General features: G+C 43.1%; 1 protein-coding gene across 16 annotated transcripts in view; it reads right to left on the minus strand.

The window, feature by feature from the left end:
* tcf7l2 (transcription factor 7 like 2) overlaps window positions 1-20,955 on the minus strand; it is a 107,189-nt gene extending 86,234 nt beyond the window's left edge. For 2 of the 16 annotated variants that reach the window (XM_081600974.1, XM_081600971.1), the window contains exons 1-3: window positions 19,972-20,817; window positions 19,761-19,827; window positions 19,437-19,561 (exon numbers count right to left, since the gene is read on the minus strand). In XM_081600974.1, the coding sequence (XP_081457100.1) occupies window positions 19,437-19,561; window positions 19,761-19,827; window positions 19,972-20,160 (381 nt within the window). In that variant the 5' untranslated portion in view covers window positions 20,161-20,817. Of the gene's footprint in view, window positions 1-19,436; window positions 19,562-19,760; window positions 19,828-19,971 lie in introns of all 16 variants that reach the window. The other 14 variants (XM_081600975.1, XM_008436837.3, XM_081600973.1 and 11 more) reach the window with 9 other exon arrangements.
* Window positions 20,956-22,840: the final 1,885 nt, after the last annotated feature.

Below are 22,840 nucleotides of genomic sequence, written 5' to 3' on the forward strand. Positions count from 1 at the left end.
TAGGAACCACAGCTGCCGCAAATAGCTAAATACTTGACTCCATTTAGAAGCATTTATATCTGCCCAAACACCAAATATGCCTTATTATGCATTATTACGCACAGTCAGAACCATCTTAGCACAATCACAGAGACTAAAGTCCACAGTGTTCCTTATTTCTGCTCTTGCGGGGACAGCCAATCACCAAGGAAATTGAATGGCTAACAGATACACAAAGATCGTTATCAAGTATGCAAGTTACTTCAGTTATCCAGGTTGCATTTTCTGTCAAATAGCTTAGATATACACTACAAAATCTGTGAAATATCTGGAGTAAGGTTTCTCAGAAAAAAATTCGCAAATGCTGAACCAGTAATAGGCAGAGATTCACTGTACATTATTTTACTGCCACTTTACAATTATGTCCTGCATCATCTCGATCCATCACATATAACTATAATAAAAAAAAAAACATTAAAGTTTAAGGTTATAGCATAAAAGCTCAAGGCATATGTGTACTTTTGCAAGACAAAACTGTTTTTTGCATCAATTAACACAGGGAGCAAACAGAAGACCAATAGGGAAGTGAACACCAAACAACTTTACTACATGAGTGACTTATTTCCATAAACTCGCTTTATAAGCCAACGTTTGCAGTGGGAGGTGGGAGACTGAAAATCTGAAAAACCAAATGCTGCTGGCAGGTGAAAGCCAAAGCTGCTCAGTTGATTTAGTGACTCGCAGGGACCCTCGTATTTTAGTGTGTAGAATTTCCAAACTAAAAATATCAGAACATCTCATATTCACTCTCACCAGTCGAGGCATCTCGGTCCCAACGGTTGTGTCCACTTATACTGACAGGGAAATCCGAGATTAATAGATCCACAAATGAAAAACTCCTCACCTTCTATAACACTTTAAGAGCCAGAGTAAACGGCAGGCTTTATTTGCTTAAAATAAAAGGTAAGTTGGGAACCAGCAAGGTTGTACTTGGACTGATTACACCCAGAAGATCCAAAACTTGGATGTTTGGCTAGTAAGTACAGAAAAACCGCAAGAAATACCACTGACAAGGGCGTATTGCTGCCTCAGATGGGGTTTGGAATGGTATAGGAGGTAAGAAAAAGAAATAAAAACAGACAGGGCAGCAGCATAAGGACAGAATAAGAATTAGGGAGTGAGAAATGTAGAAAGCAGAGCGCAAGAGACACAAGACGGGGGGAAGAAAATTCACAATGATGACACGTAAGTGCAAAGAGCGATTAAGGATTTACTTTCAAAAGGACTCCCATTGATCTTTTTTGATAGACCCGCAATAAATCAAACCAGATTGACTCGCATGAGAACCAAGCCTAATCCTTTAGTCAGATCCAGGAGAACTCCAACCAAACCAGCTGTTAATTTAGGCTTTACAAGATAAAGCGAGAGAAATCCAACCTGATGTACCCTAGGGCAGAGGCTTACATCATCTCTGTAAAGCAATCAACTTATTGCCAGTTTGGAGAGGTAATCAGAGCACATACTGAGAGGGAGAAAAAGGCAGAGGGGAGGGATGGCTGGCCAGAGGGAAGTGGAAAAAGAAAGGAAGACAAGAGCTGGCTGAAGAGGCTAAAAAAAAAAAAAAAACAGATGTGCATTGATATATGGCAGAAAATTATCTATTTTTCTGGATAATGAGCAGATAAGCAGAGCTTTGAATAACTGCAAACAAAGTGTTTACCCAGCTGAACTCAGTTCATCGACCTGCTTTGAAAGTGAAACAGAAACTTGCAAACAGAAGCTGTCCTAGCTGGGAGTGGAAGACGGATTCAGTCCCCCATCCCGCCCTCAACGCCACCCTATAATTTCCCTGGAGGCCAGCCCAGACCTCGTCCCCATCCCCAGCGGCCAGTGCCACCCTAGCTGGGTCCTACCAGTCGTACTGTGGCGGCACCAATGTAAACCATAGTAATTAAATTGCTTATTTTTGTCTGGTGGGGGAAAGAAAAAAAAAGGAGGATTTTTTTCCCCCTTCTGAGCTGTAAGCTAGAGAGTACTGCAAAAAAAAAAAAACATCCAGGCTTCACAGAGTAAATCATGTTGATGTCTCTCTTTCAGGTGCATTGGGATTTTTTTGTATGGTCGATACGGCTCATTGCCCAGGGCGGCACAGCTTAGGAGCAGTTGACCCAAAGAAATCAAAACAAAAAAGCAAATGTCTGTCAGTTGCCATCAAACAAATTTTCTATTGCTTTTTGCATGTTTAGCTATGCGGAAGAATGAGTGTCAGTAGCTGAACACTGTTGGTGGCCAATGACAGTATGGTGGTATCTAATTCACAACTTTAAAGTCATCTTTGAATTACACCACTATTTCAATTTCTTTAAGAAATTTGGACAACATTTAATCTCTAGCAAAACTCTAAAATACAAAGAACAAAGATTGCTTAAAACTGTTTTTGATAAAATATCTAAAAAAAAAAAAAAAGGGCATTTTGACTATAGTGGTCAAGGCTGAGCCAAATTATTGATTACAGACTCTGTGTGTGTTTGAGCAACAAGAATCATTTCCAGGAACCTGGGCAGTTTTCTGGAGCTGTTACTTACAGTATTTCCAATGCATTTACAGGAATAAAAACAAATTGCCAAGCTAAATCTGTATCCTCCAGTAAACACCGTGTAAGGAAGGCAGCATGTATCAGGAACTTTTGAATGAAGTGTCATGAAAGGAAAGTGCTACATATTGTGAACTGGTTCAATTTTTCTGTTACTTTTAGTTGTGAGATAGAGAATAAATCGCTGATGTGTGAAAAGAGGGAGTAAATCCATCAATTGAAGTAATATTTCAAGTATTGAAATGGTTTATGTTCTGCAGGACAAAAACAACCACAACTCCACTGGATTATTAACAGATTTACGTTAGGAAAAGATGCGGTGCATTTATTGGGAGTTGTTATATCAGAAAGGGCTCACAGAGAGTGCCATTCAAGCAAGAATCACTACAGTTCAGTTGCATAGTCTGTGTGTGTGTGTGTGTGTGTGTGTGTGTGTGTGTGTGTGTGTGTGTGTGTGTGTGTGTGTGTGTGTGTGTGTGTGTGTGTGTGTGTGTGTGTGTGCGTGTGTGTGTGCGTGTGTGCGTGTGTGTGTGTAGACTGCACGTCATCGCGGTACTACAGAGGTTTTACTTCCTCTTCTCAGCATGGTGTGTGTGAAACCGCATTAGGTTACGTAGAGGATAAAGCACAAAAACCGCACATCAACATCCACCGAGTTCAACACACGCTGACTCAAAGACTCATTAGCTCCCCTATCTTCCCCTTGTCTTTAATGTCCTGTGCACAGCGCAAAACAACCAGATCGGGACCGAAATCCAATCATGTCAGGCTCACGTGAGAGCTGAGGAGAAACAGGCCCTGGAGTCTCTGGACTCTGTCCAAGAGAAACCAAACCTCAGGAGCTCAGCAAACCACACATAAAATCAGCAGTCTCTATCCAGCCTACCATGACCCCAGCAGCACACACAGAAACACACAAACACACACTCTTTGACCCAAGTCTATACTCTCCCGGTTACAGTGCCTGCACACAGGGATCATGCCGACCTAAGCGGGGAGACTCTGGAGTTACCAAATTGAGCGAGGCTTGGCGACTTGGGCTTTGACGTGGGCTCGTTGGTGTGTGTATGCATGCAGGAGACAACCATTCTGCCACTTAAGCTCAGCTCACATCAGCCTGTGCTATCTTTAGCAGCTGGGGTTAAACTTTTAAAACGGCACAACAACTCTCACCCCACCTCCCACCGAGCCAGAGTTCCCCTCACTTCAAGCAAGACAGCCTGGCTCTTTGGCAGCGGCTGCCCACTGGCCACAAGGTCACACGATTAATTACACAGAAAGTGGTAATCTCACCAGACAGATGGCAAGCAGGCCGCAGCTCAATTACTTTATGCTCAATTGAATCATTACTTACGTTATTTACCAAAATGTGGCACAGTGAAAAACACCGCAAAAACGGGATTTGGGATGCGTCAGGCAGGGGGGGGGAGGGTTGGGACAGAGAGGCAGATGTACTTCCCAAGCAACTGTGACTCGGATCAAAAAGCGTGAAGACTACAAGCGTGACTCTGTTAGCTTTTGGGAAAAATTGGAAGTTTAATGCAGCGGTGCTGAGTGCCAGAAAAAACAGATCTTCTCTTTTCTGAAAACCAGAACTGGTACAGAACATCGGCCCATGTGGAAACAGCCGGCTCCCGGCAGCTCCGCTGAGGAAACCGCATGACAAGGGCAATTTAAAATGTTAGGAAAGTGTCTGTTTCTTAAAAGAGGGTCAGGAAAAGAAGAGAGGGAGAGAAAGAGACAAAAAGGCAGGGTTCTGGTTTTCCAGAGTTTTCTTTTCCTCTTAAGGGCGACCGGTTCAACGTTGGGAAAGAAACCCTGCAGGCTCGCCTCTTTTCCTGAAAAGCCATGATCGGCAAGTGCGAGCAGTCTCATCTCTACATCCACCCCAGTTCCCTGTAGATGCCTTCCTCTTCGCTCATCGTTTTTTCGCTCATCCTGCCAACGGTTTCTGTGAACAATTAGAGGTTGAGTTTCCCAGCGTTTATGACCGCAGCATCGCTATCTCTGGCCAGGAAGCTCAGCTGGCTCACAGCGAGAGACAAGATTCCCCCTCAAGTTCAGGTCTGACGTTCAGCGGGGCGTCTGCCGGCCTGTTTATGATTTACCACAGCCACAGACCTAAATGACGGCAAAATGAGTGTGCTGACTCGACTCGTAAATGTCAAAATGATCTCTGAATGGGAGACGACTAGCTAGTATTTCTCTGACAATCGTCAGTTGTCAGAAATACTAGATCAACAAATGAATGTTGCAAAACACAGTTTTCAAAGACATGCAAATAAAAGTAGTCCATGGTTGCTTAAAATTAGCTTTGAAAATTTCCGCTGCATGGGAGCGAAGAGTTGGGAGTTCATTCCTATCAGGAACACAGATGCAGATCATGTAATATGCCTTGATCCCAATCGGAATGTCTCGACTCAATACCTGAAATTCTATCACAATATCCCTGCTACTTATGTACAGGTGGGAAATTTTTCAAAGCTGACTGAAGCAAAGGGGTAAAAACCTGTTGCGTTTATCTTGTAGAACTGCTGATTATAACAAATCTGAAAGACCTCTTCTGACTGGGAACAGTTTAGAGGCCCGTTTTCCCAATTGTAAAATGATATCCAGGATCACTGAGAGCACTTCCAAGATTTTTTCCCCCTGTCTGAGTCAGGGTGAGGAATTCCACTGGCTAATAGATGGTAGACAGCAGTTGTTCTCCCATGGGGAGGGAGAGGGGCGGCAGTAAGCACTTGGGAAGAAACTCCTAGGCAAATCTGGAGAATACGATGCCAAGACCTGCAAATTTGCAGCTCAAGATCTTGGATTTTGAAGAATTTATGTTTATCTAAAAAAGGTGGTGGGGGGGAAAGTCGTGAATCTTGTATGAGAAGAACTTCCAAACTATATCACCTTTAAACAGAGAGAAGAACACTGGTTTCCTGCTCCATTGATCAGTTGTGCTTTTGATCAGAATGGAAAAAAAACAATCTAATGCAATGAAACACATATTTTAGATGCTTACACGTAAATACTGAGAGATTTATATCACTGCAGTGACAAAAAGTAGGGTCATTGACTGCAGTTTGTCAATGCAGAGACAGATGAATGAATGTGTTTTATTGAATTCCTTCTGTCCAAGGATTCTTGTTGATGCCGTTTGCCAGTGGCCCACACATAACCGTGGACCGTGCAGTCTTCTCCCCCAGCTGCTGTGCGGCAGGCATGGGTGGCACCTGTCTTTAAAAAGCCTTGGCATTCACTCCGACTCCGGTTTCTTGAGGACGACTGCTTCGCAGTCAGGTGACACATGCTAACGTGCACTTTCCCTGACACGGATCACAATCCGACCAACTAAACAGAGAGGCACTCGAGCACGATGGCAGCCACTTAAACAGCTTTGGCTTTGCAGCGAGGGAGGTCATATTCTCTCACTTCTCTCTCTCTCTCCCACTTTCTGTCTGATAGAGAAACCCTGCCTACGATTCAGGCTGCGGCTTGAAGCTGTAAACCAAAGCTTCCCTCAACGCCTCGCACCCGCCCGGCTACGCTCTAACCACTGTTTTTGCATACCACTCAGCTTGTGTAACCATTCAGTGGGTTTTGTACCACCAAAACAATGGCTGTTTAACAGACCAGGCAGGCTAAAGCGATCTAATGTCAGTGTGCCGCGATCTTTAACAGATACAAGGAACCCTAGGCAAAACCACTCAAAGCATTAAGAATCAAATTTAGGGCACTCGATGTCAGTGTTATTTACTACTTAGTGAATCAAAGCTGGAAGCTGAAATTGCTTGGGTCTAGCATGGGTACACCTGCTGCATAGAGGAAAAGCACTCATTTAACTTGGGGTGGTGGTGATGGTGGTGAGATGGGAGGTTGCTGACAGGACCTGATTGAGCTCTTGGTATGGCAAAACACTCTGGCACTCAGTCTGCTGCCCAGCAGACCACAGCCACGTTTCCGCACCTCATTTGCAAAGCAATTCCGCTTCCCTCCCACTCGGTGCGCTCAGTGAATCTTTTTGTCATTTCTACAAGCAAGCTCCATTGGCCTTGTCCGCTGAGACGCCAAGCATCATGGAGTTGGGAAGAGAGTGCAGCCGGGTCTCAAGGAGACTGCTCCGCATCCTGAGAGCATCTTCGCTTGAAGCCCCCTCCTCCTCTCTGTCTTACTGGTCCAACACACACTCATCCATTCCCCTGCCTGACTAATGTGCCCTGACACTCGTACATCACCCGTAAATTGGCCAAATGAATTAACCACGGCCCCTGCTTAGCTTTACGGGCTTTAAATTGATTTTCTCCTTTCCAGGTCTGTCCAATAATTGCATTTATCCATCTTGTTGAAGCCAAGTTTACACACCCGCACAAAGATCATGCCAATCCCCCGGATACATTTTCCGCTCTGGTGGCAAGAGTGTGAGAGATTTGTCATTGGATCATAACAGGTAATTCAAACAACAATTAGCCTGACACCGCCACCGTACGTCAATGTCTGGACCCTTGCTGGACAGGCCCTCGCTAAGAGCAATAAGATGCTTTCCATCTCTTCATTTGTCTATGGGTTACCTTCCTCATCTGTCTCAGAGTGACGAACAGAGCCCTGTAATACTTCTTTTATCTACCATCCAAGCCTCCAGGTTAAAACAGCAAACACCCACAGCAGGGAAGAAAGTAGCAGCTAAAAGGTCCAGTTATTCACAGACTGATTCAGACCAGAAGAAGCAGAGCTGTGAGCATCAGTGGGGGTCATCTCCACACTTGTGAGTGTTTGAACAGAAGTGCATTAGACACTGGAAGAGGGGGTAAGGGGGCAATGGACAATTCAGCTATGTAAACATGCAGCAACTTCCTTCCCTCCAGTCCTTCAGGCCTTGCACTGAGACAAGTCACTGTTCAAATAGCACACACAGCATTCCTGTGCCTGGGCCCCGGCCAGCTGCTGCATCCTAACTGCAGGCTGGCCCGCCCGCCTGAGCAGAGACAGACACAGGCCTTACACCGGCAAGGGTCATCCACAACAAACAAAGAGCTTTTATACACATCCAAGCCTAGATTCATCTCCTGGAAAACGCTCCCGAGGGCCTGGGACGCTAACTGCTGGTAATTGCTGACCGATACGGTCCGGTGGACCTCCCAAGGAAGAGAGATTAGTGAAAATCATCCCAACCCTGAAGGATCCTTCCTGAAACTGCTTGATTCCGTATATAATGACAAAGCTGGAAATTTATCTTTATTGTTATTTGAAATATGCAAAGCAAGGCAGACAATAAAGATAGAGGAAGCAGTAAAGAGGAGATAAAAAAGCCTCCTGGTTCTAAAGTGCATGGTGACGTGCATCACATGACACAAAGGCCATGTCTGTTTAGCGATGCTAGTCTCCACCCTAAACTTTCATTATAACTGCTGCACGGAACTTGACCTTTGGCTTACTTACCAAGGGACAGTAAACACCTTTATGCAAGAAAGCGGATTCATAAAGGGACTAAAATGAAAACAATAAAACGGACTACTTTAGAATTTTTAAAAGAGCTGAAAAAAAAAAAAAAAAAAAAACTCAAATCTAAAAATCTAAACTGATCAAACAACCAATATGTTTTATTTTTGTTTCTCATTTGCACCCCCTGCACACTTCTTGGCACCAAAAATGTGGAAAAACTGCATCAGGACAGTTTCACTGAAAATTTCACCTGAACTAAGGATATTATTTTTTTAGTAAATCACAAGCCCCACAATTACTTGCACCCATACCATTTCCAGTTAAATAAATATGGCTTTGTAATTTATACTAAAATCGTGACTTTAATAAGTGGCATATGGATCTCAGTTTTGCTGGCGTGTATATTTGAAGCTAGAGGCAAGTTTTGCTTAGCCATTCTTCAAAATGTGAAAGATGACAGAACGTGTCATTCAAGTAAATCAGGAACGTGTTGATCTTAGACGTGGCCATATCTACAGCAAAAGCTTATAATAACCAGAACTGTGATAAACAAGGCAAGGCAACTTGATAATAATAAATAAATAAATAATATATGAAAAGTATGTTGACCCAACCACTAAGCACAACTATCAGTTCCAGTAACGCTAAAGCATTACACCAAAACTCAGTCTTCAAAGTTAGCAAAAATGGTAAAGCACTGAACAAAAAAATATTAGCTCCGCTATTAGCGTTAGTCTGCCTACCACCACTGTTAAAATGTATTTTAAAATGTATATAAACATTATCATCAGGGACTCCGGAGGGTGTTAGACTTCTTGTAGATCCCAATATTCAGAGATCCCCATTGGTTACTTTGGTGTTTTTCATGCCAAACCTGAGGTTTTAATAAAGGGACAGTTAGTGGGGAACCTGCTGGAATAAGACTTTTATTCCACTCAGGATCAGGACTCATCTTCCAGAAACCAGAATGTAAAACATTCACTCTGACGTTCGCCTGAGCCAAAGCATGTAAATTTAAGTTCTGGAAACATGTGCTGGACCAATCTGTGTTTAATGTTTAACACAGAGATCTAGTGAATCAGCTGTCATTCATTCAGGCTTGTGTTTTTTTATTATGGGATGGCTCCAATCGCAGTTTTCCTCATTCTGGACACAGGCTGAGCTGCCGACTGCGGGTCATTATTCCAATCAAACAGCAATTTCAGGGTGGCCAGATTCCATTGTTTTCCGCCTCAGCAATGCCACATCCCCTGTTGCCTATGTGTTTGTCTGCCAGTCCACTTGGTTGGTTTTCCACCTGCGAGTCCATCTCTGTCCGTCCCTTCAGGCCGGACGGCAAGGGCCACTCATCTCACCTCGGGACAGTTGTCCAAACAAGACGCTCCTTTCACTCCTGACCCCTCGGGGGAGAATGACAATTGACAATTCACTTCCACGAGTCAATTTGTTCACTTTCGGAGTTGACCCTGAGCGCTGCTGTCACGCTGGCCTCTAACCGCGGAGGACTGAATACACAATGAGCGGGTGACAACAGCCATGGTAAAAATCTAAATTATATAATTATATTCCAAAGTAAGACTTCAAAAGTGGGCATGAAAGGAGAGGAAATAAATTGAATGAAATGGTTTAAAATGTTATTAGCAGTCGCCTTGCTCAATGCTGCGTTCTAAAACCCAACAAACCAAACTCAGCATGTGCGGACGTGACAGCCTCTTCACATGACATGTTATTTAGTGCTGTACACAAGTTGACAGCTGTCTCTTTATAAGAGGCGCTTTATTATTGTGTGTAAATAGGTTTCTAACAGCTGGTTAAAGAGCTCACATGGGAATTTACTCTTAATCTGTTTTCCATTGGAATTGGTTCATCAACCAGAAAGGGGGGGCTGAGAAGAGAAATCCAGCGCAGTTCCACATTGCTAGGGTAAAGGGGGGTTCATTTTATTAGCCTTGTGCATTTTCAAGTAATCTTGCCAACATTTTTTCTGTTCCAAATCCTGACATAATCCCCAGATTAGTAGATGAAATTATTTCTGCTTGCACCCTTAAAGCTTTACCCTCACCTTTTGCAGCCAGCACCAGATCCACAACTTTTTTTTTTTTTTAAATAAAAATAATACCACAGCTAAACAAGCGGACGCTCACCTCATTAGCAGACTCCCCTCTTCCTTCCAAAAACCCCACGTACGCAACCGCGCTCTCGCTCCTCGGAGCTTATCTGGCCACAATTAAAAGTTTAATTAGTGAGATTAAAAATACATCGACTGGAATTTTATCACCTTAAACTCTGGCCATTATGTGTTTAGCACACGCTTTTGCCTCCTTCCCCATCTGAGCCATTTGTGAGCAGATTATCTGCATGCTGAAAATCCCCTGGCTGCTTTAAGAGCAGAGATATAAACTGGATACAAAAGAAAACAGTTTTCATAATATGTTGCAGACCCTGTGCGGCCGAAGAGACGGTGAATAAACACAATGGCTTGCTAAACTATTCACAGCCCTTGAATTTTTTTCACATTTGTCATGTTACAACCACAAATCTCCAGGCATTTTACTAGACTTTATGTGATAGATCTGCACAATGTGGTGTACAATTGTGAAAAAAAGAGGAAGAAAAAAAAACATGGCTTTCACATTTTTACCATACAAATCTGAAAAGTGTGGCATGATTTGCATTCAACCACTGTAAGTCAGTGCTGTGCACTCCGACTACTTTGTAGGATCTCACATTTTGACGCTAACCCTTTTAAACCACAACATTGTAATTGCACAATAGTTGTCTTCAATATTTCGTTGCCTAAAGAGTTTTCTTCCATTATTGTCCAACCAACTACGACCATCATCAACTACAACCTTAGGCCACAGGTCAGTTTCTATTCCCCCCACAGAATGATGCTTCCACAACCATCTTTCACTGTCAATTTGACTTGATCACTTTTTCTCGATGTCCTCCACATGGCTTTTGGCGAGCTGCAAGGTAACATCTGAAGGAAAAGTGTAGCACCTTTATCGGTAGCAGGACGAAGGGAGAATGAATATAAATACACGCCACACTTTTCAGATTTTGAACAATTTTCTATCTGCTTGTTTGTGCCGGTCCACCACATACAATTAATGTAAGATTTTGTTTGCAACAAACAATTCCAAAGTTATTAGTTAAAATTGCTTCCAATTTTATGTACAAATTCTTATTAGTTTGTAAGGTAAGAGGGTAATTATGCTTCACAGAGCCAAAAAAAAAACAGCAGATAAAAACAAGTGGTGAGGGTATTAAAAGATGAAATAAGCATGAGTGAGATTCTTCCTCCTCGATATTATGTTCCAGGGCATTTTTACCGCATCCATAACAGGCTGGTGTACCACAGGTGTTCCCTGCACACTGGCACAGCTAGTCATTATCTGGCCCAATGTGATCATTAAGAGCTGAGATGGCAGCGTGGCACCTCCTCCCCGTGTGCGCAGACACATGCATAATCTGGGGGAAAAAAAAAAGAAAATCTCCAAAGGAGACTCGAGGATTCTTTATCAGTTGTTGTAATAAAAATAGTTACGAGGAGGAGGAAGGGAAAAGGTGGGGGGGCTTCCTTTCTCAGTGAAATTCATGTCAGTGCCGGTGCACTTTGACCCCTTCCAAACACACTCTGCAGTCCAAACAGAAGGCCTACGCTACCGGAATTCCTCCAGCATCGCAGCGGACCCCCCAACCCCCCACAGCTTTTAAGGTTGCGTTTATTCTGACGATGACGGCGGTGGGAAACAGAAACGTGGAAGCAAAGCGGGAAGTGCAGGAGGGCCGGTAAGGAGGTGGGGGGGGGAGTGCATTCAAAGGCAGAAGCCACACACATGAACACATGCTCAGTCGTCAAGCGATGATTGAAAACTGAACTCTCCTGTTCCAATCCCTCCTCTTTCCCGTTTTCTTCTCCTTCACACACAGGAAGATAAATGTGAAGCCCAGGGGCACTATTGTTTGGACATCTAACCAGGAACTGTCGCTGCTCTCATTGCCCTGGCATTAACAGCAATTATGCGGTCTATTCAGGCGGCTTTTGTGCGGCCGACCCCCGAACCCACCCCCCCCTCCATCCCCAACCGTGGGCCCTTCACTCACACACGCAGAGGCCTAACACACATTTCCCGCTTTTCTCCGCTCCCTCCCACTCCTCTGCTGGTGAACTCATTTGGCTACTGGACCCATTATGAATGAACTTACAGAACCATTCAGGCAGGCAAAAGAACGCACATAGCGAAAGTATTTCTGGACTCGTGTCTGAGCTGAAAGAATGCTTCACTTGAAAGCTGTAAACACGAAGTCAGATGCACGCTTTCTGAAAAACAGCATTTTTCTTTTCTGTGGAAAAAAAAATATATATATATATATATATATATACAGAAAAGTCAGGGTGATAATCTCCCGAAACCAGGTCTAACCCAAACCCCTCCCATAACCTTTCTATCTAAAAGAAGTAAATCAATAGTCATTACCTTTATCTTTTCTGTAGACGGAGTGCTGCTGCAGTGCCAATAAAAAATATAAAATCTTCAACAATCACTTCAGTTCATCTTATCGCCGTTTTCTGCAAGTTTGCAAAAGGTTAGGCTGATTGGTGCCTAATAAAGCCAAATACGTTTAAAATTTTACATCAGCCGTCGACGACCATTCTTATAAGTCAGCGAAAAATCTTGCTACGCAGATGCCAAAGTTAAAAAAATCATTATATAAAAGTGCTGAGGAATTAAAATATTGGTGTTTAAAAACTGTTGTTTTCCGACAGGAGGAGGAGCAGGACTTGTCTGAGTAATAAAGACGTATGAACGACTCCATGTGACGCTATGTTTGATGAGGAGAGAGACATGAAAAGATAAGCAGAGACATGAGGGTGGATACCTGGTTGTAGGAGCTGCAGCGCTCAGGGAGCAATAAAAACAACCCAGATTGAGCTGAAAAACAGAATCTCTTTAAATGTTTTGCACCAGTAAAATTAGCAGCACAGTTGTTTTGGCGTTTTCTTTTTTGGGGGGGGGGGACAAACACTGATGGATCAATCTATTTTATTTTTTACGTTTCAGCAAAGTGCAGTTCCGACTACACGTTGGTTTTTTTTATGCTGAGAAAGGAAATCCGAAGGATAGAGGTGATAGTTTTGGCACTTTTTTTTTTTTTTATATTGGAAATTCATAATTCTTTTCTGTAGCTAAAATTTAAAATGACCTACATTTTTTTGGAATCCCGATGTGGGATGAGCCACTGGGAAATTTGCTTCAGAAGTGACGTGAGCTTAATGTGAAAAATCTCAGAAGCACTGGGATCAACAGGGGAATTGGCATTATTGTTTTCAGCCGAATTTCTTAAAAAAAAAAAAAAAAAACTTTCAAAAAATGTAGCTAACACAACAACATTTGAAGAATACTGGTAGTTTGTACATGTTATTCTTGTAAAAACAGGTTTTTGAACAACTTAATTCACCTGTGAACCTAAACGACACAGGTAACCATTAGGGAACAATCTTGTTCCAATGAAAACTTACTTTTGATTCAGTCCAGTTCAGTAATGCCTTATAAAATGTAGCAGTCAGTCTTACAACAAACTTAAAGAGGCCTCTGATTGAAGACAGCTGCTATATGACAACCCCATGACTGTCCTGACATGCTAACAGCTCAATATGAGGACAGCAGAGTTCATATTCCACAGTAACATGTCCTGGATGAAACCATCAGTTATTGGCTAGCTCTGCTAATCCACCTCATCTGCTTTTGCCACTCCTCTTTCAATCTCTATCTGACCGTTTGGTTAGAAAGCCGATCAGAGAGACGTTGAAGTAGGGGATATGACGCTTGCCCTTCTCTCTCTGCTCTTTGATCCTAAACGTTTCTATATTCTCTTCACTCTATTTACTCCTATACGACACTAATTTCTGCTTATTTTTCATTCAGAGATAATCTATAAAAAGACGTAAGATGACCTACTCTGGATGAGGTAAAGCGCACATGTCTGGTTTGTATTTTTTAAGGCATTGCTTAAGAAGATGATTTGAAAGGACTGGCAACACCTGCACAGGTATCAGGGCCTCCTAATAACAATTCACAGTCCTCCAAGTATGTACGATTTGTAAAGACCACCTTCACCATTTATTCAAAACACACATTTTCTTGAGGCAAAAAATAAAACTAAAGATAGATGTGCTGTCAAAGCTTCTGCACTCTTGGATGTAAACGTGTTGGGATTGTTTTAGACCCCATGCATCTGGATACGAATTGGGCATGATGTGAAATAATTTGACTCAACATCTGTTGTAATTCGGTGCAACACAAATAAAGCGAGTTGGAACTGCTGACTAACGAGAAGCGGTAAATAATAAACACAACACCTGTACACAGATTTAGCCGGTCGCTACATGCTCACGTAGGCACACAGAATCGCTTCATTTCCATGTTCGATGGAGCACACACACCCCCCACTCGACCCCCACCCCGAGCGCCGAGGGCCACGGTAATGCTACCCTATATTTAACAGATGACACAAGTTGCATTCCAGATGTACAGTGCTATCTTTGTGTTTCGCTCTATAGAAATTCACCGAAGAGGCAAAGGAGAAAGCAGAAGAGGAAGAGGGTTACGCTCACTCTTACCGGGGGGTGGGGGGGGGAGAGACCCCAGTGCACAGCTGCTTAACTAACTAATGCCTTCCACTCCCCCCCCCCCCCCTCCTTCCTCCCTCACTCAGATACAGAAAAGCAGAGCAGGCTCACTGACAGAAACAAGGAGAGATACAAAAAGGTGAAAATGGATTTGTTCATTTAAAGAATAATTCGTTTGACCGGCCTGCTCTCTGTGTTAATGAGTAACAGGCGTAATCTGTCACACCGCAGTCAAAATTAGGCCTCAGATTAGCAGCTATTGCATTAAAAACCCTGAAGTCAGTGATTTAATTTAAAAGAAAAGGAAAAAAAAACACACAAAAAAAACCAGGAGGTTCAAACCAGACTTGAGTGCAGCTGCTACACCCAAACCCGGCTCGCAGTGCCACCAGGGAGCCACTGCTCCCTTCGCACTAGTTTAAAATCTGATGAGAAACACACCCCGCCAGGTTTTTTTTTTTTTTTTTGCCTCCGTGTTGTTTTGAGCAGCGAGACAGATCAACGATGTGCTGACATCATCGGCATTAGACAATTAAAGCCCCACTTATATTTTATATTTTCCACACACACACACACGTCCTCTGTAAATATTTACAGCACAAATATTTTTTTTTTCCATTCATTCACCAGGCGCTAACAAAACCTCACTGTACTGACCCCCCCCCACTCCCCTCCTCCTGCCCCGCTCCACCCCTCCTCGCCGTCCCTACATCTGCGATTCATTGACTTTACAATTTACCACATGTCGAGATGGGAGAGGTCGAGCCTCGAACTGAATCACGGCGCAAATATGCGAATGATTTATTGTTTTTCAAAAAAATAAAAAAATAAAATAAAAACCCTGGCCGATTTAGAGCAACACCACTTCTTTTTTTATATATATATATATATATATATATATTCCAGAGCCTTACTCCTATTGGCAGACCATGAACAATTACAGTTTGGACTAATTAAGCTCCGAGAATGTTGCTGCACACCGCTAATGTCAAGCAGACCCCAATTTCAGTTTAATGGTGCCAAACTTTGCTTCCCAGCTCCCTCCCACTTCCAGCTCTCCAACTTAACTCCTTAAATCCAAAGCAGATTGTACTTTTTTATGGGTGTTTATTAAGTCGAAGAAAATAAATAAAAAATAAGGACCTTTTTTTTATTTTTCCTCTTATGCTCGCACAGAATGAAGAGAGAAAGAGACAGAGAGAGGAGGAGAGAGAGAGACAGAGAGAGAGAGTGGGGAGGTGGGGGTGAATCGGAGAGCGGGAGCTGCTTCCGCCATACTTTGTAAACAAAAGTGATTTGCAAGACAAAAGGAGCGCAACCTTCCGAGTAAATTCTGCAGCTCGGAGGGGAGGGAGAAAAAAAACCCCAGCAGCAATGTTGTGCCATAAAATTTTTTTTTTTTTTTAAAAACAGCCCCGCGGACACCAATTAGGCCCGATTAACATGTAAAGCCAATTTGATAAGGTGTGGGCCCTATCCCCTCAAATCCGCATTAAAACCCATCTTTTCCTCCTCGTCGCAGCCAAAAATTCCATTCACACCAGCCAAACACACATAATCCATATGATATGCCATTGTTATGCTTATGTTGCTCACGTGTTGTTGGAAAGATACGGTCTGCTGTCACTTTATTACAGATAAGGCCACACCAATACGGTCTGGCACAAAAAGGAGGTGTTGCATTCACTTAGAATTATGTTATTTCCTATTGGATGAAAATTAGTGAGGGTGAGTTGGAGTGGATTTAGTAAAAAAAAAAACAAGAAAGAAAGGAAAAAAGAAACAAAGCAAAGGAAGCCTTTTTACCACCTTCAGCAAGAGTCTTTTTTTTTTTCATTTCAGGTAGCGTTTTCATCCCCCCTCTCCCACAAGTCTACCCAACCTCCTACTTGTTCTTTTATAAACTAATCGTAATTACATGTCGAAACTCAAAACCCCCGCCAAATGTCTCAGCGGGCACGGAGAAATACGGAGGGCCAGGAGTGGCGTTAAATATCTTAACATTCACAAGTCCAAGAGGCACTAAAAAAAAATAAAAATGTGGGGCGGATTTACGGCTCGAAGCAGGAGAGCTGGCCGCCCAGATCCCCCCCAATTCTTCCCTCCCTCGGCCTCAGCGTCTCCAGACCTGTTGAGGTGTGATGTTAGCCCACAGCACCGGAGTTAACCCGCCAGCTTCTTCCTCTTTTTTTTTTTTTTTTTTTTTATGTTCTCCCCTAGAAGCCCCTGCGTTAGCAACGGCAGGAAACAAAAGGTGAACGCAAAAGGAGATGGAAAACCGGGGGTTGAACTTGGCAGGCCACTTCCCCAATTCAACCTGCACCCAGTGATTCAGCAGGCCTTTGTGTGGGGGGTTTTAGGGAGGAGGGGGCAGACCACTGGGCTTAGGAGACGAGAGGAGGAGAGCTTTTAAAGCCCGGGCACAGCTTCATGTCAAATTGCTTAAATGATACTAAATTGTGAGCCTCCTCGGATTTAGGTGGTAGGAAAAACAAATTCTCGCCGGTTATGGCTCCCAGAGGTCAGGCAGGAATCGTTTTTTTTTCCCCACCTCTTGGGTCCCGCAAACACAGAAATAACACAAACAATTTGAGATGTCCAAACAGATTAGGAGAAATGCATCCTGATGGATGTGGAGGAGGAAATATTTTCTATTTCCAATTTAGACATCTGTTTAAATCGTCTCAATTATATTCAGCAGACACACATCGCCGAGGAAACCGAAAGGGAACAGATGTGGAGGAAAAATCCGAGAATCAAAGGCTTCGTATGACAAGACAGTCTCATTCTAATAACACCGGCAGCAGTCATATTCGGAACCTAACGTGACATGTTAGGGAGGAAGACAGCTAATCAATGTCCAGGTGAATTATTTATCCCGGCTTTAAATTTAATAGATTTATATTACAGCCACCGCCGACTTCAAAAGCTCCAGCAGCTCGGACACACAGGGCGCCGCAGACGGAGGGGGGGGGGCCGGGGCGAGGTGGTACAGTAGGAGCCCGAAAAAAAATAAAAAATAAAAATAATAATAATAATAATAATATTCAGGTGCGTTCGTTGTGATTATCGGCTTTAATGTCGTGTCGCTGCGTGCAAATAAGCAACTCCTCGTCTTAGTTTTGCTATGATGACACGGGTAATAAATCACAGCGCACAATTTAAAACAAAAACAAAAACAAACACACCCTTCCTTTTGTCAGATCGGTGTGAAAATGGGAGATTCATGGGCAGGATGAGCAGAGCAAAGGTGGACCGCGTCTCAGAGGAGCATCTCTTTAGACGCATTGCAAAATGTGCTGTTTTATCTAACTGTTGCATGATGGCAGCAAGCGCTCGCCAGGCTGCAGGACACATTGCTGTAATATTCATAAAGAAAAACAACAACAAAAAAAGCTGCTCTATTGAAACAAGGAAGTCCTTCACTTTAAAATCAGCCTCGACGCTGTGAATGCGAGTTTGTGTCAGAGCCTGATGATGAGAGTAACGAGTGACTAATTCCACATACCAGCCGGCAGCATTATCGAGGCTGACAAAATGTGCTCTCCTGTGCGGAAGACACACACACACACACACACACGCATGCACACACACCATCACATAAAGAGATATGAAGACATAGTGGGCAGCCTCACGTGAGACCACGGGCAGAAATTGTGTCAAGCACAAAAGAAAGCATTATGTGCCAAGGTGCGAGTTCATTTTTCAAGGCGTGCACAACAAAAACCAAAAACATGGAGGTAACGAATATCAGTTGAGCAGTTGTGGGTCAAATTTCCTAGAGCCTGGGGTTTGCCTTAACCTTGTAGAAAGAGATGACAGGTTCCTAAAACACAGCCACGCTTCAAAAAAAAAAAATGTAATAAATAAGAGAAGAAGAAATTATGCTGCTCATGGCTTGTCTTTGGCCCCATGGGACCAGCTGAGCTAAATGAGTGAGGGTGCATAATTACAACAGGGCTGATTGTGTCAAAATAAATAACATGAATTTGTTTGGTAACAGAGCTTTAAATGATTTTGGGTTAAAAAAAAATGGAAAAGAAAAAAGGCAGCAGATTCCTTTCGGGAAGCAAAAGCGGTAGCATGCAAAACGGAGCAATCACTCATGTTAAATAAATCACAGCCTAAACAGTAAGTTTGCATTTAATACCAATACATTACACATTGATTTTTTTTATTTTTCTTTTTGCAAAAAGCAAGCATGCAACTTAAAAAAAAATATCCATGCAAATCCCTTTCAAAAGCTTATTTGCATATGTGTTGCTTTTTTAAAAAACACTGTTCAGTGTGTTAGAGAGCCGGTGTAAAAGTGCAGCTCCCTGTAGTGTTAGTGGGGAAATAAAAAAAGGGCATTTTTGATGAGGCCATGCAAACACAAATCAGTTGCATTATTTAGGAGGAAGGGGGTGGGGGGTTCACGCACTTTTAACCTAATTTTAATACAACACGGCCAAATATTGCTATTAAAAATAAATAGAAAAATACAATATATTTAATTGAACAAAAATTTTCACTCAATTTCCCCTGCCATTTATGATTTCAATTTATTTTTTGAATTCATTAGCACAGTTAGCATGTTAGCTTCCATGTTCAAGAGCGCGGTGCTGTACACTTCAGGAGGAGTTGGAAAACTTGGCTTCCACAATTTTTTTCCCCCCCTTTTTTCAGCTTTTTCTGGGTGACAACACTGCTTTGGAGCCTCGGTGTGTGTGTGAGTGAGAGAGAGAGAGAGAGAGAGAGTGTGTGAGAGGAAGAGTGTGTGTGCAGATATCCAGCTGGTAAAATAAGTGAACTTACTGTGCGTGCTGTTGGAGAAAGTGATCCGTTGGGGAGGTAGGGGCTGGTGAGATCGGGGATCATTATAAACGGATAGCCCGGGTACGGTGGGCTCTTGAACAGCCCTCCATCTTGCCTTTTCGCAGCTAACATGGCGGGGGGTGGAGGGGAGAAGAGGAAAACTTTTAATAAACTGGCCTTGGAATGTGGTTTTTTTTTAATCGTTGGAAATTGTATTTGAGGAAGAAGGCTGCAGGAGACTCCTTCCTCTGTTTAAAACACATAATGTCATGGTTGAGGGAAAAAACAAAAAACAAAGATAGGAGATTAAAGCAAGAAACTCACCCTCTTCTAAACTTTCCCTTGTTTTGTCTCTGAAAGTTTCAGATCTAGGCGGAGGCCGTCTTTCCGCCTTGAAATGCAACGAAACACAAGGATTGCGTTAAAAGTTATAGGGGGCTTTCATGGTGAACTCTATCAAAGTGTGCTAAGAAATGTAGGCCACCCCCTCAAACATGTAATGCGAACTTAACGGAGCCGATCGATCCGAACTTACCTCCGAGTCCGAAGAGCTGTTCTGATTCGTTTCCGACTCGTTTACGAGCGAAGATTTGACGTCTGCTAAATCCCTTTCTGCCGAGGAGTTCTCCGAGATTTTCTCCTCCTGCTCCCCTTCGTCTTTGAACGAAATCATCTCATCGTTTGCGCCCAGATCGTCCCCTCCACCGCCGTTGAGCTGCGGCATTTTTCCCCCGAGCAGAAGAATCGTTCTCGGGTCGAAAAAAACCACCAAAAAGTTTCAAACCCTTGATCTCTGCGAGCTCGAAAGTCCGAGAGTTGAAGTTTTTGGGGGGTTTTCTTTTTAAAAGAGAGGGTCTTCGTATTGGCGTTTTCCAAAAGCTCTGGTATATAAAACTCAAAAACACAAGGGGGGGAAAAAAGAAGGGGGAAAAATGTTGGCAGAAAAATGGGGAAGCCGGAGAAGGAGCCGAGCCGCTCGGATTGAGTGAGTTGAAGTTGGTCGGAGTGGTTTTCAGTTCAAAGGCGGCGCTGATTGACAGATAGAGAGGGATGGAAATAGAGAGAGTCTGGATTCGGGATTATTGACAGGGAGAAACACACAAGAAACTAATGAGATTCAAACAGGGAGGGACTTGAAGTGACGTTTTCATAAATAGGAGGAAAAAAAAGAGGGAGAGAGAGAGAGAGAGGGAGAGGGAGAGGGAGTGCTGGTTGGAGGAAGCCGGCTGCAGCGAAAAAGCATGTGAGGAGTGAAAATGCCAGTTTGGGAGTAGGACAGTAATGGTAAAATAGCAGGAAGATATAGGAGTTGCTTGCAAATGTGGATTAAACGCACATATGGGCGGTCTCTCAGCGCGAAAAAAAAGGAAGCAATGAAAAGAAGGCACTTTTTATGGAGCTCCAAAAGTGCCATAATTATATAAGGCGAAAGAATAAATAAAAGATTTATTCCTGACATGTCAGTTTTTGAAATGGACAAGATGGCTCACCACGCAGGGTGGTATGCCATGAGGGGCGGCACAAAGCCTGCCTTCCCTCCCCAGAACTTAAAGCAACAACAGTCAACCCCATTGACAAAAACTTAGGCTTTTAATGACTTTGAAGGAATGTTATGAAAGAAACATTGACTCAAGTCATCAAGATACACAGGAAGAGTTAGCAAGACTTTTTTTATTTGCAGCTCTGATAAATAAAAAAAACATGGCTGACTTCCTGTTGGATTTAGGGTAAGAATTCAAGAGATTTTTTTTTTCCTTTGACCTGCCAAGATTTACGTGTAAATTTTCATAGTTCTACATAAAACCGATATGAAGGAAATGCCCCAATTTTTTGATCACAAGAAAGTTGTGGATCCCCCTTTGTTTACACTGTAAGAAAATATTTTCTACTTACGACACTATAACTGGTATGTGATTTAAATCCAGAAGAAACTGGACAATAACAATATATACATTCAAAGGTTCCACAAATTTAAGATAAATAAATCTCTGACTATCTTAATATGCAATTAATCATTTAACAAAATAGATAATTTATTAAAAGTACATAATGCAGTACATATTTTGATTGGAAAAACATGTATTTTATTTTGAGAATAATGTGTGGTTATTGCATGTTTATTGATTTGATGGTTATCAAATAAAACAAGGCGCTCCAAAAATGGAACAATCCAATCTGTCAGGGTTCCCGTGTGTGTGTGTGTGTGTGAGTGTGAGTGATGCATCTTTCCAGCGAAGATCTTGGTGAGGAACCTGGGCAGCCTACACAGGTGGACCTCATCAGCCCCATCAGTGGTGGGGATAAAGGAGCAGCAGAACCTTCACTCAGTGCTGGATGATTAACGTGCACCGGTAGTCTCTCAGCCCTCTCCTGTAGTCCATAGTACTTGTTTTTGATCTGTCTCTTTGATATTTTTCCAGTGGTTTAAAGTCCTTGTGTTTCCGTTTCTAGATCAGTTCTGGATTCACCTACGGGATCTGTTCCATTGCTGTCTCCTCTCGTGTGGATCACCTGCAAGTCTGCCTGCCCGCTGCTCCCTCCGCACCACTCAATCGCTCCTGGAAGGATCAAGGAGAACTACTTTTCTGTTATTGCAAGGAAATAAAACTCCTTACCTTTATTTCGGACTTGTTGATTTGCATGTGGGTCAGAAGGTTAAAGCCCATCATGGCAGAATCATCCAGCCAACTTGACCCAGCAGAATCAACTCCCGACCCACAACAAGATCATGCTGTACTGGTCCGTCATGACACTATGCTGCACTCGTTATACGATCAACAAACTATTACCAACCAGCGTTTAGATCAATTTGCTGGAATGTTGAAAGATCTTCACCAAAAGCTAGTTTCTGCTGGCCCATCCCCTGCTTTGGGGCCACCTCCTGCTGCAGATCCACTCCCTTCTCAAGCCAGCGCCTCCGCCAGCCCTGCACAGACACCTCCAGTGTCCGTGCGTCTCAGAGAGGTCTCCCCACCCACGCCTGAGCCCTATTCAGGTGAGATAGGTAAATGTGGGGGATTTTTATTACAATGTTCTTTAGTTTTTTCTTTTTCGCCCCAAAGTTTTCAGACAGATGCTGCAAAGATCTCGTATGTAATTGGCTTGTTAAGGGGAAGAGCGCTAAGATGGGCGGAGGCTAAGTTTGGACAACAAGTCTTTTTTCAGGGGACTTATGATTCGTTTGTGTCCGCATTTAAACAAACATTTGGGTATACAGAATCACGTTCTGACATTACCCGCAAGCTGTGGAATTTAAAGCAGGGTCGTCAAGCAGTAGCGGATTTTGCTATTGACTTTAGAACCCTGGCAGCCTCGTCTGGTTGGAACACGGAGGCATTGAAGGGAGCCTTTCTACAAGCTCTGAACGAGAACATAAAGGATGAAGTAGCTTACCGAGATGACCC

The sequence above is a fragment of the Poecilia reticulata genome, chromosome 19 (assembly GCF_904066995.2).
Source record: "Poecilia reticulata chromosome 19, P_reticulata-male-v2, whole genome shotgun sequence".
In the NCBI taxonomy this organism is placed as follows: Eukaryota; Metazoa; Chordata; class Actinopteri; order Cyprinodontiformes; family Poeciliidae; genus Poecilia; species Poecilia reticulata.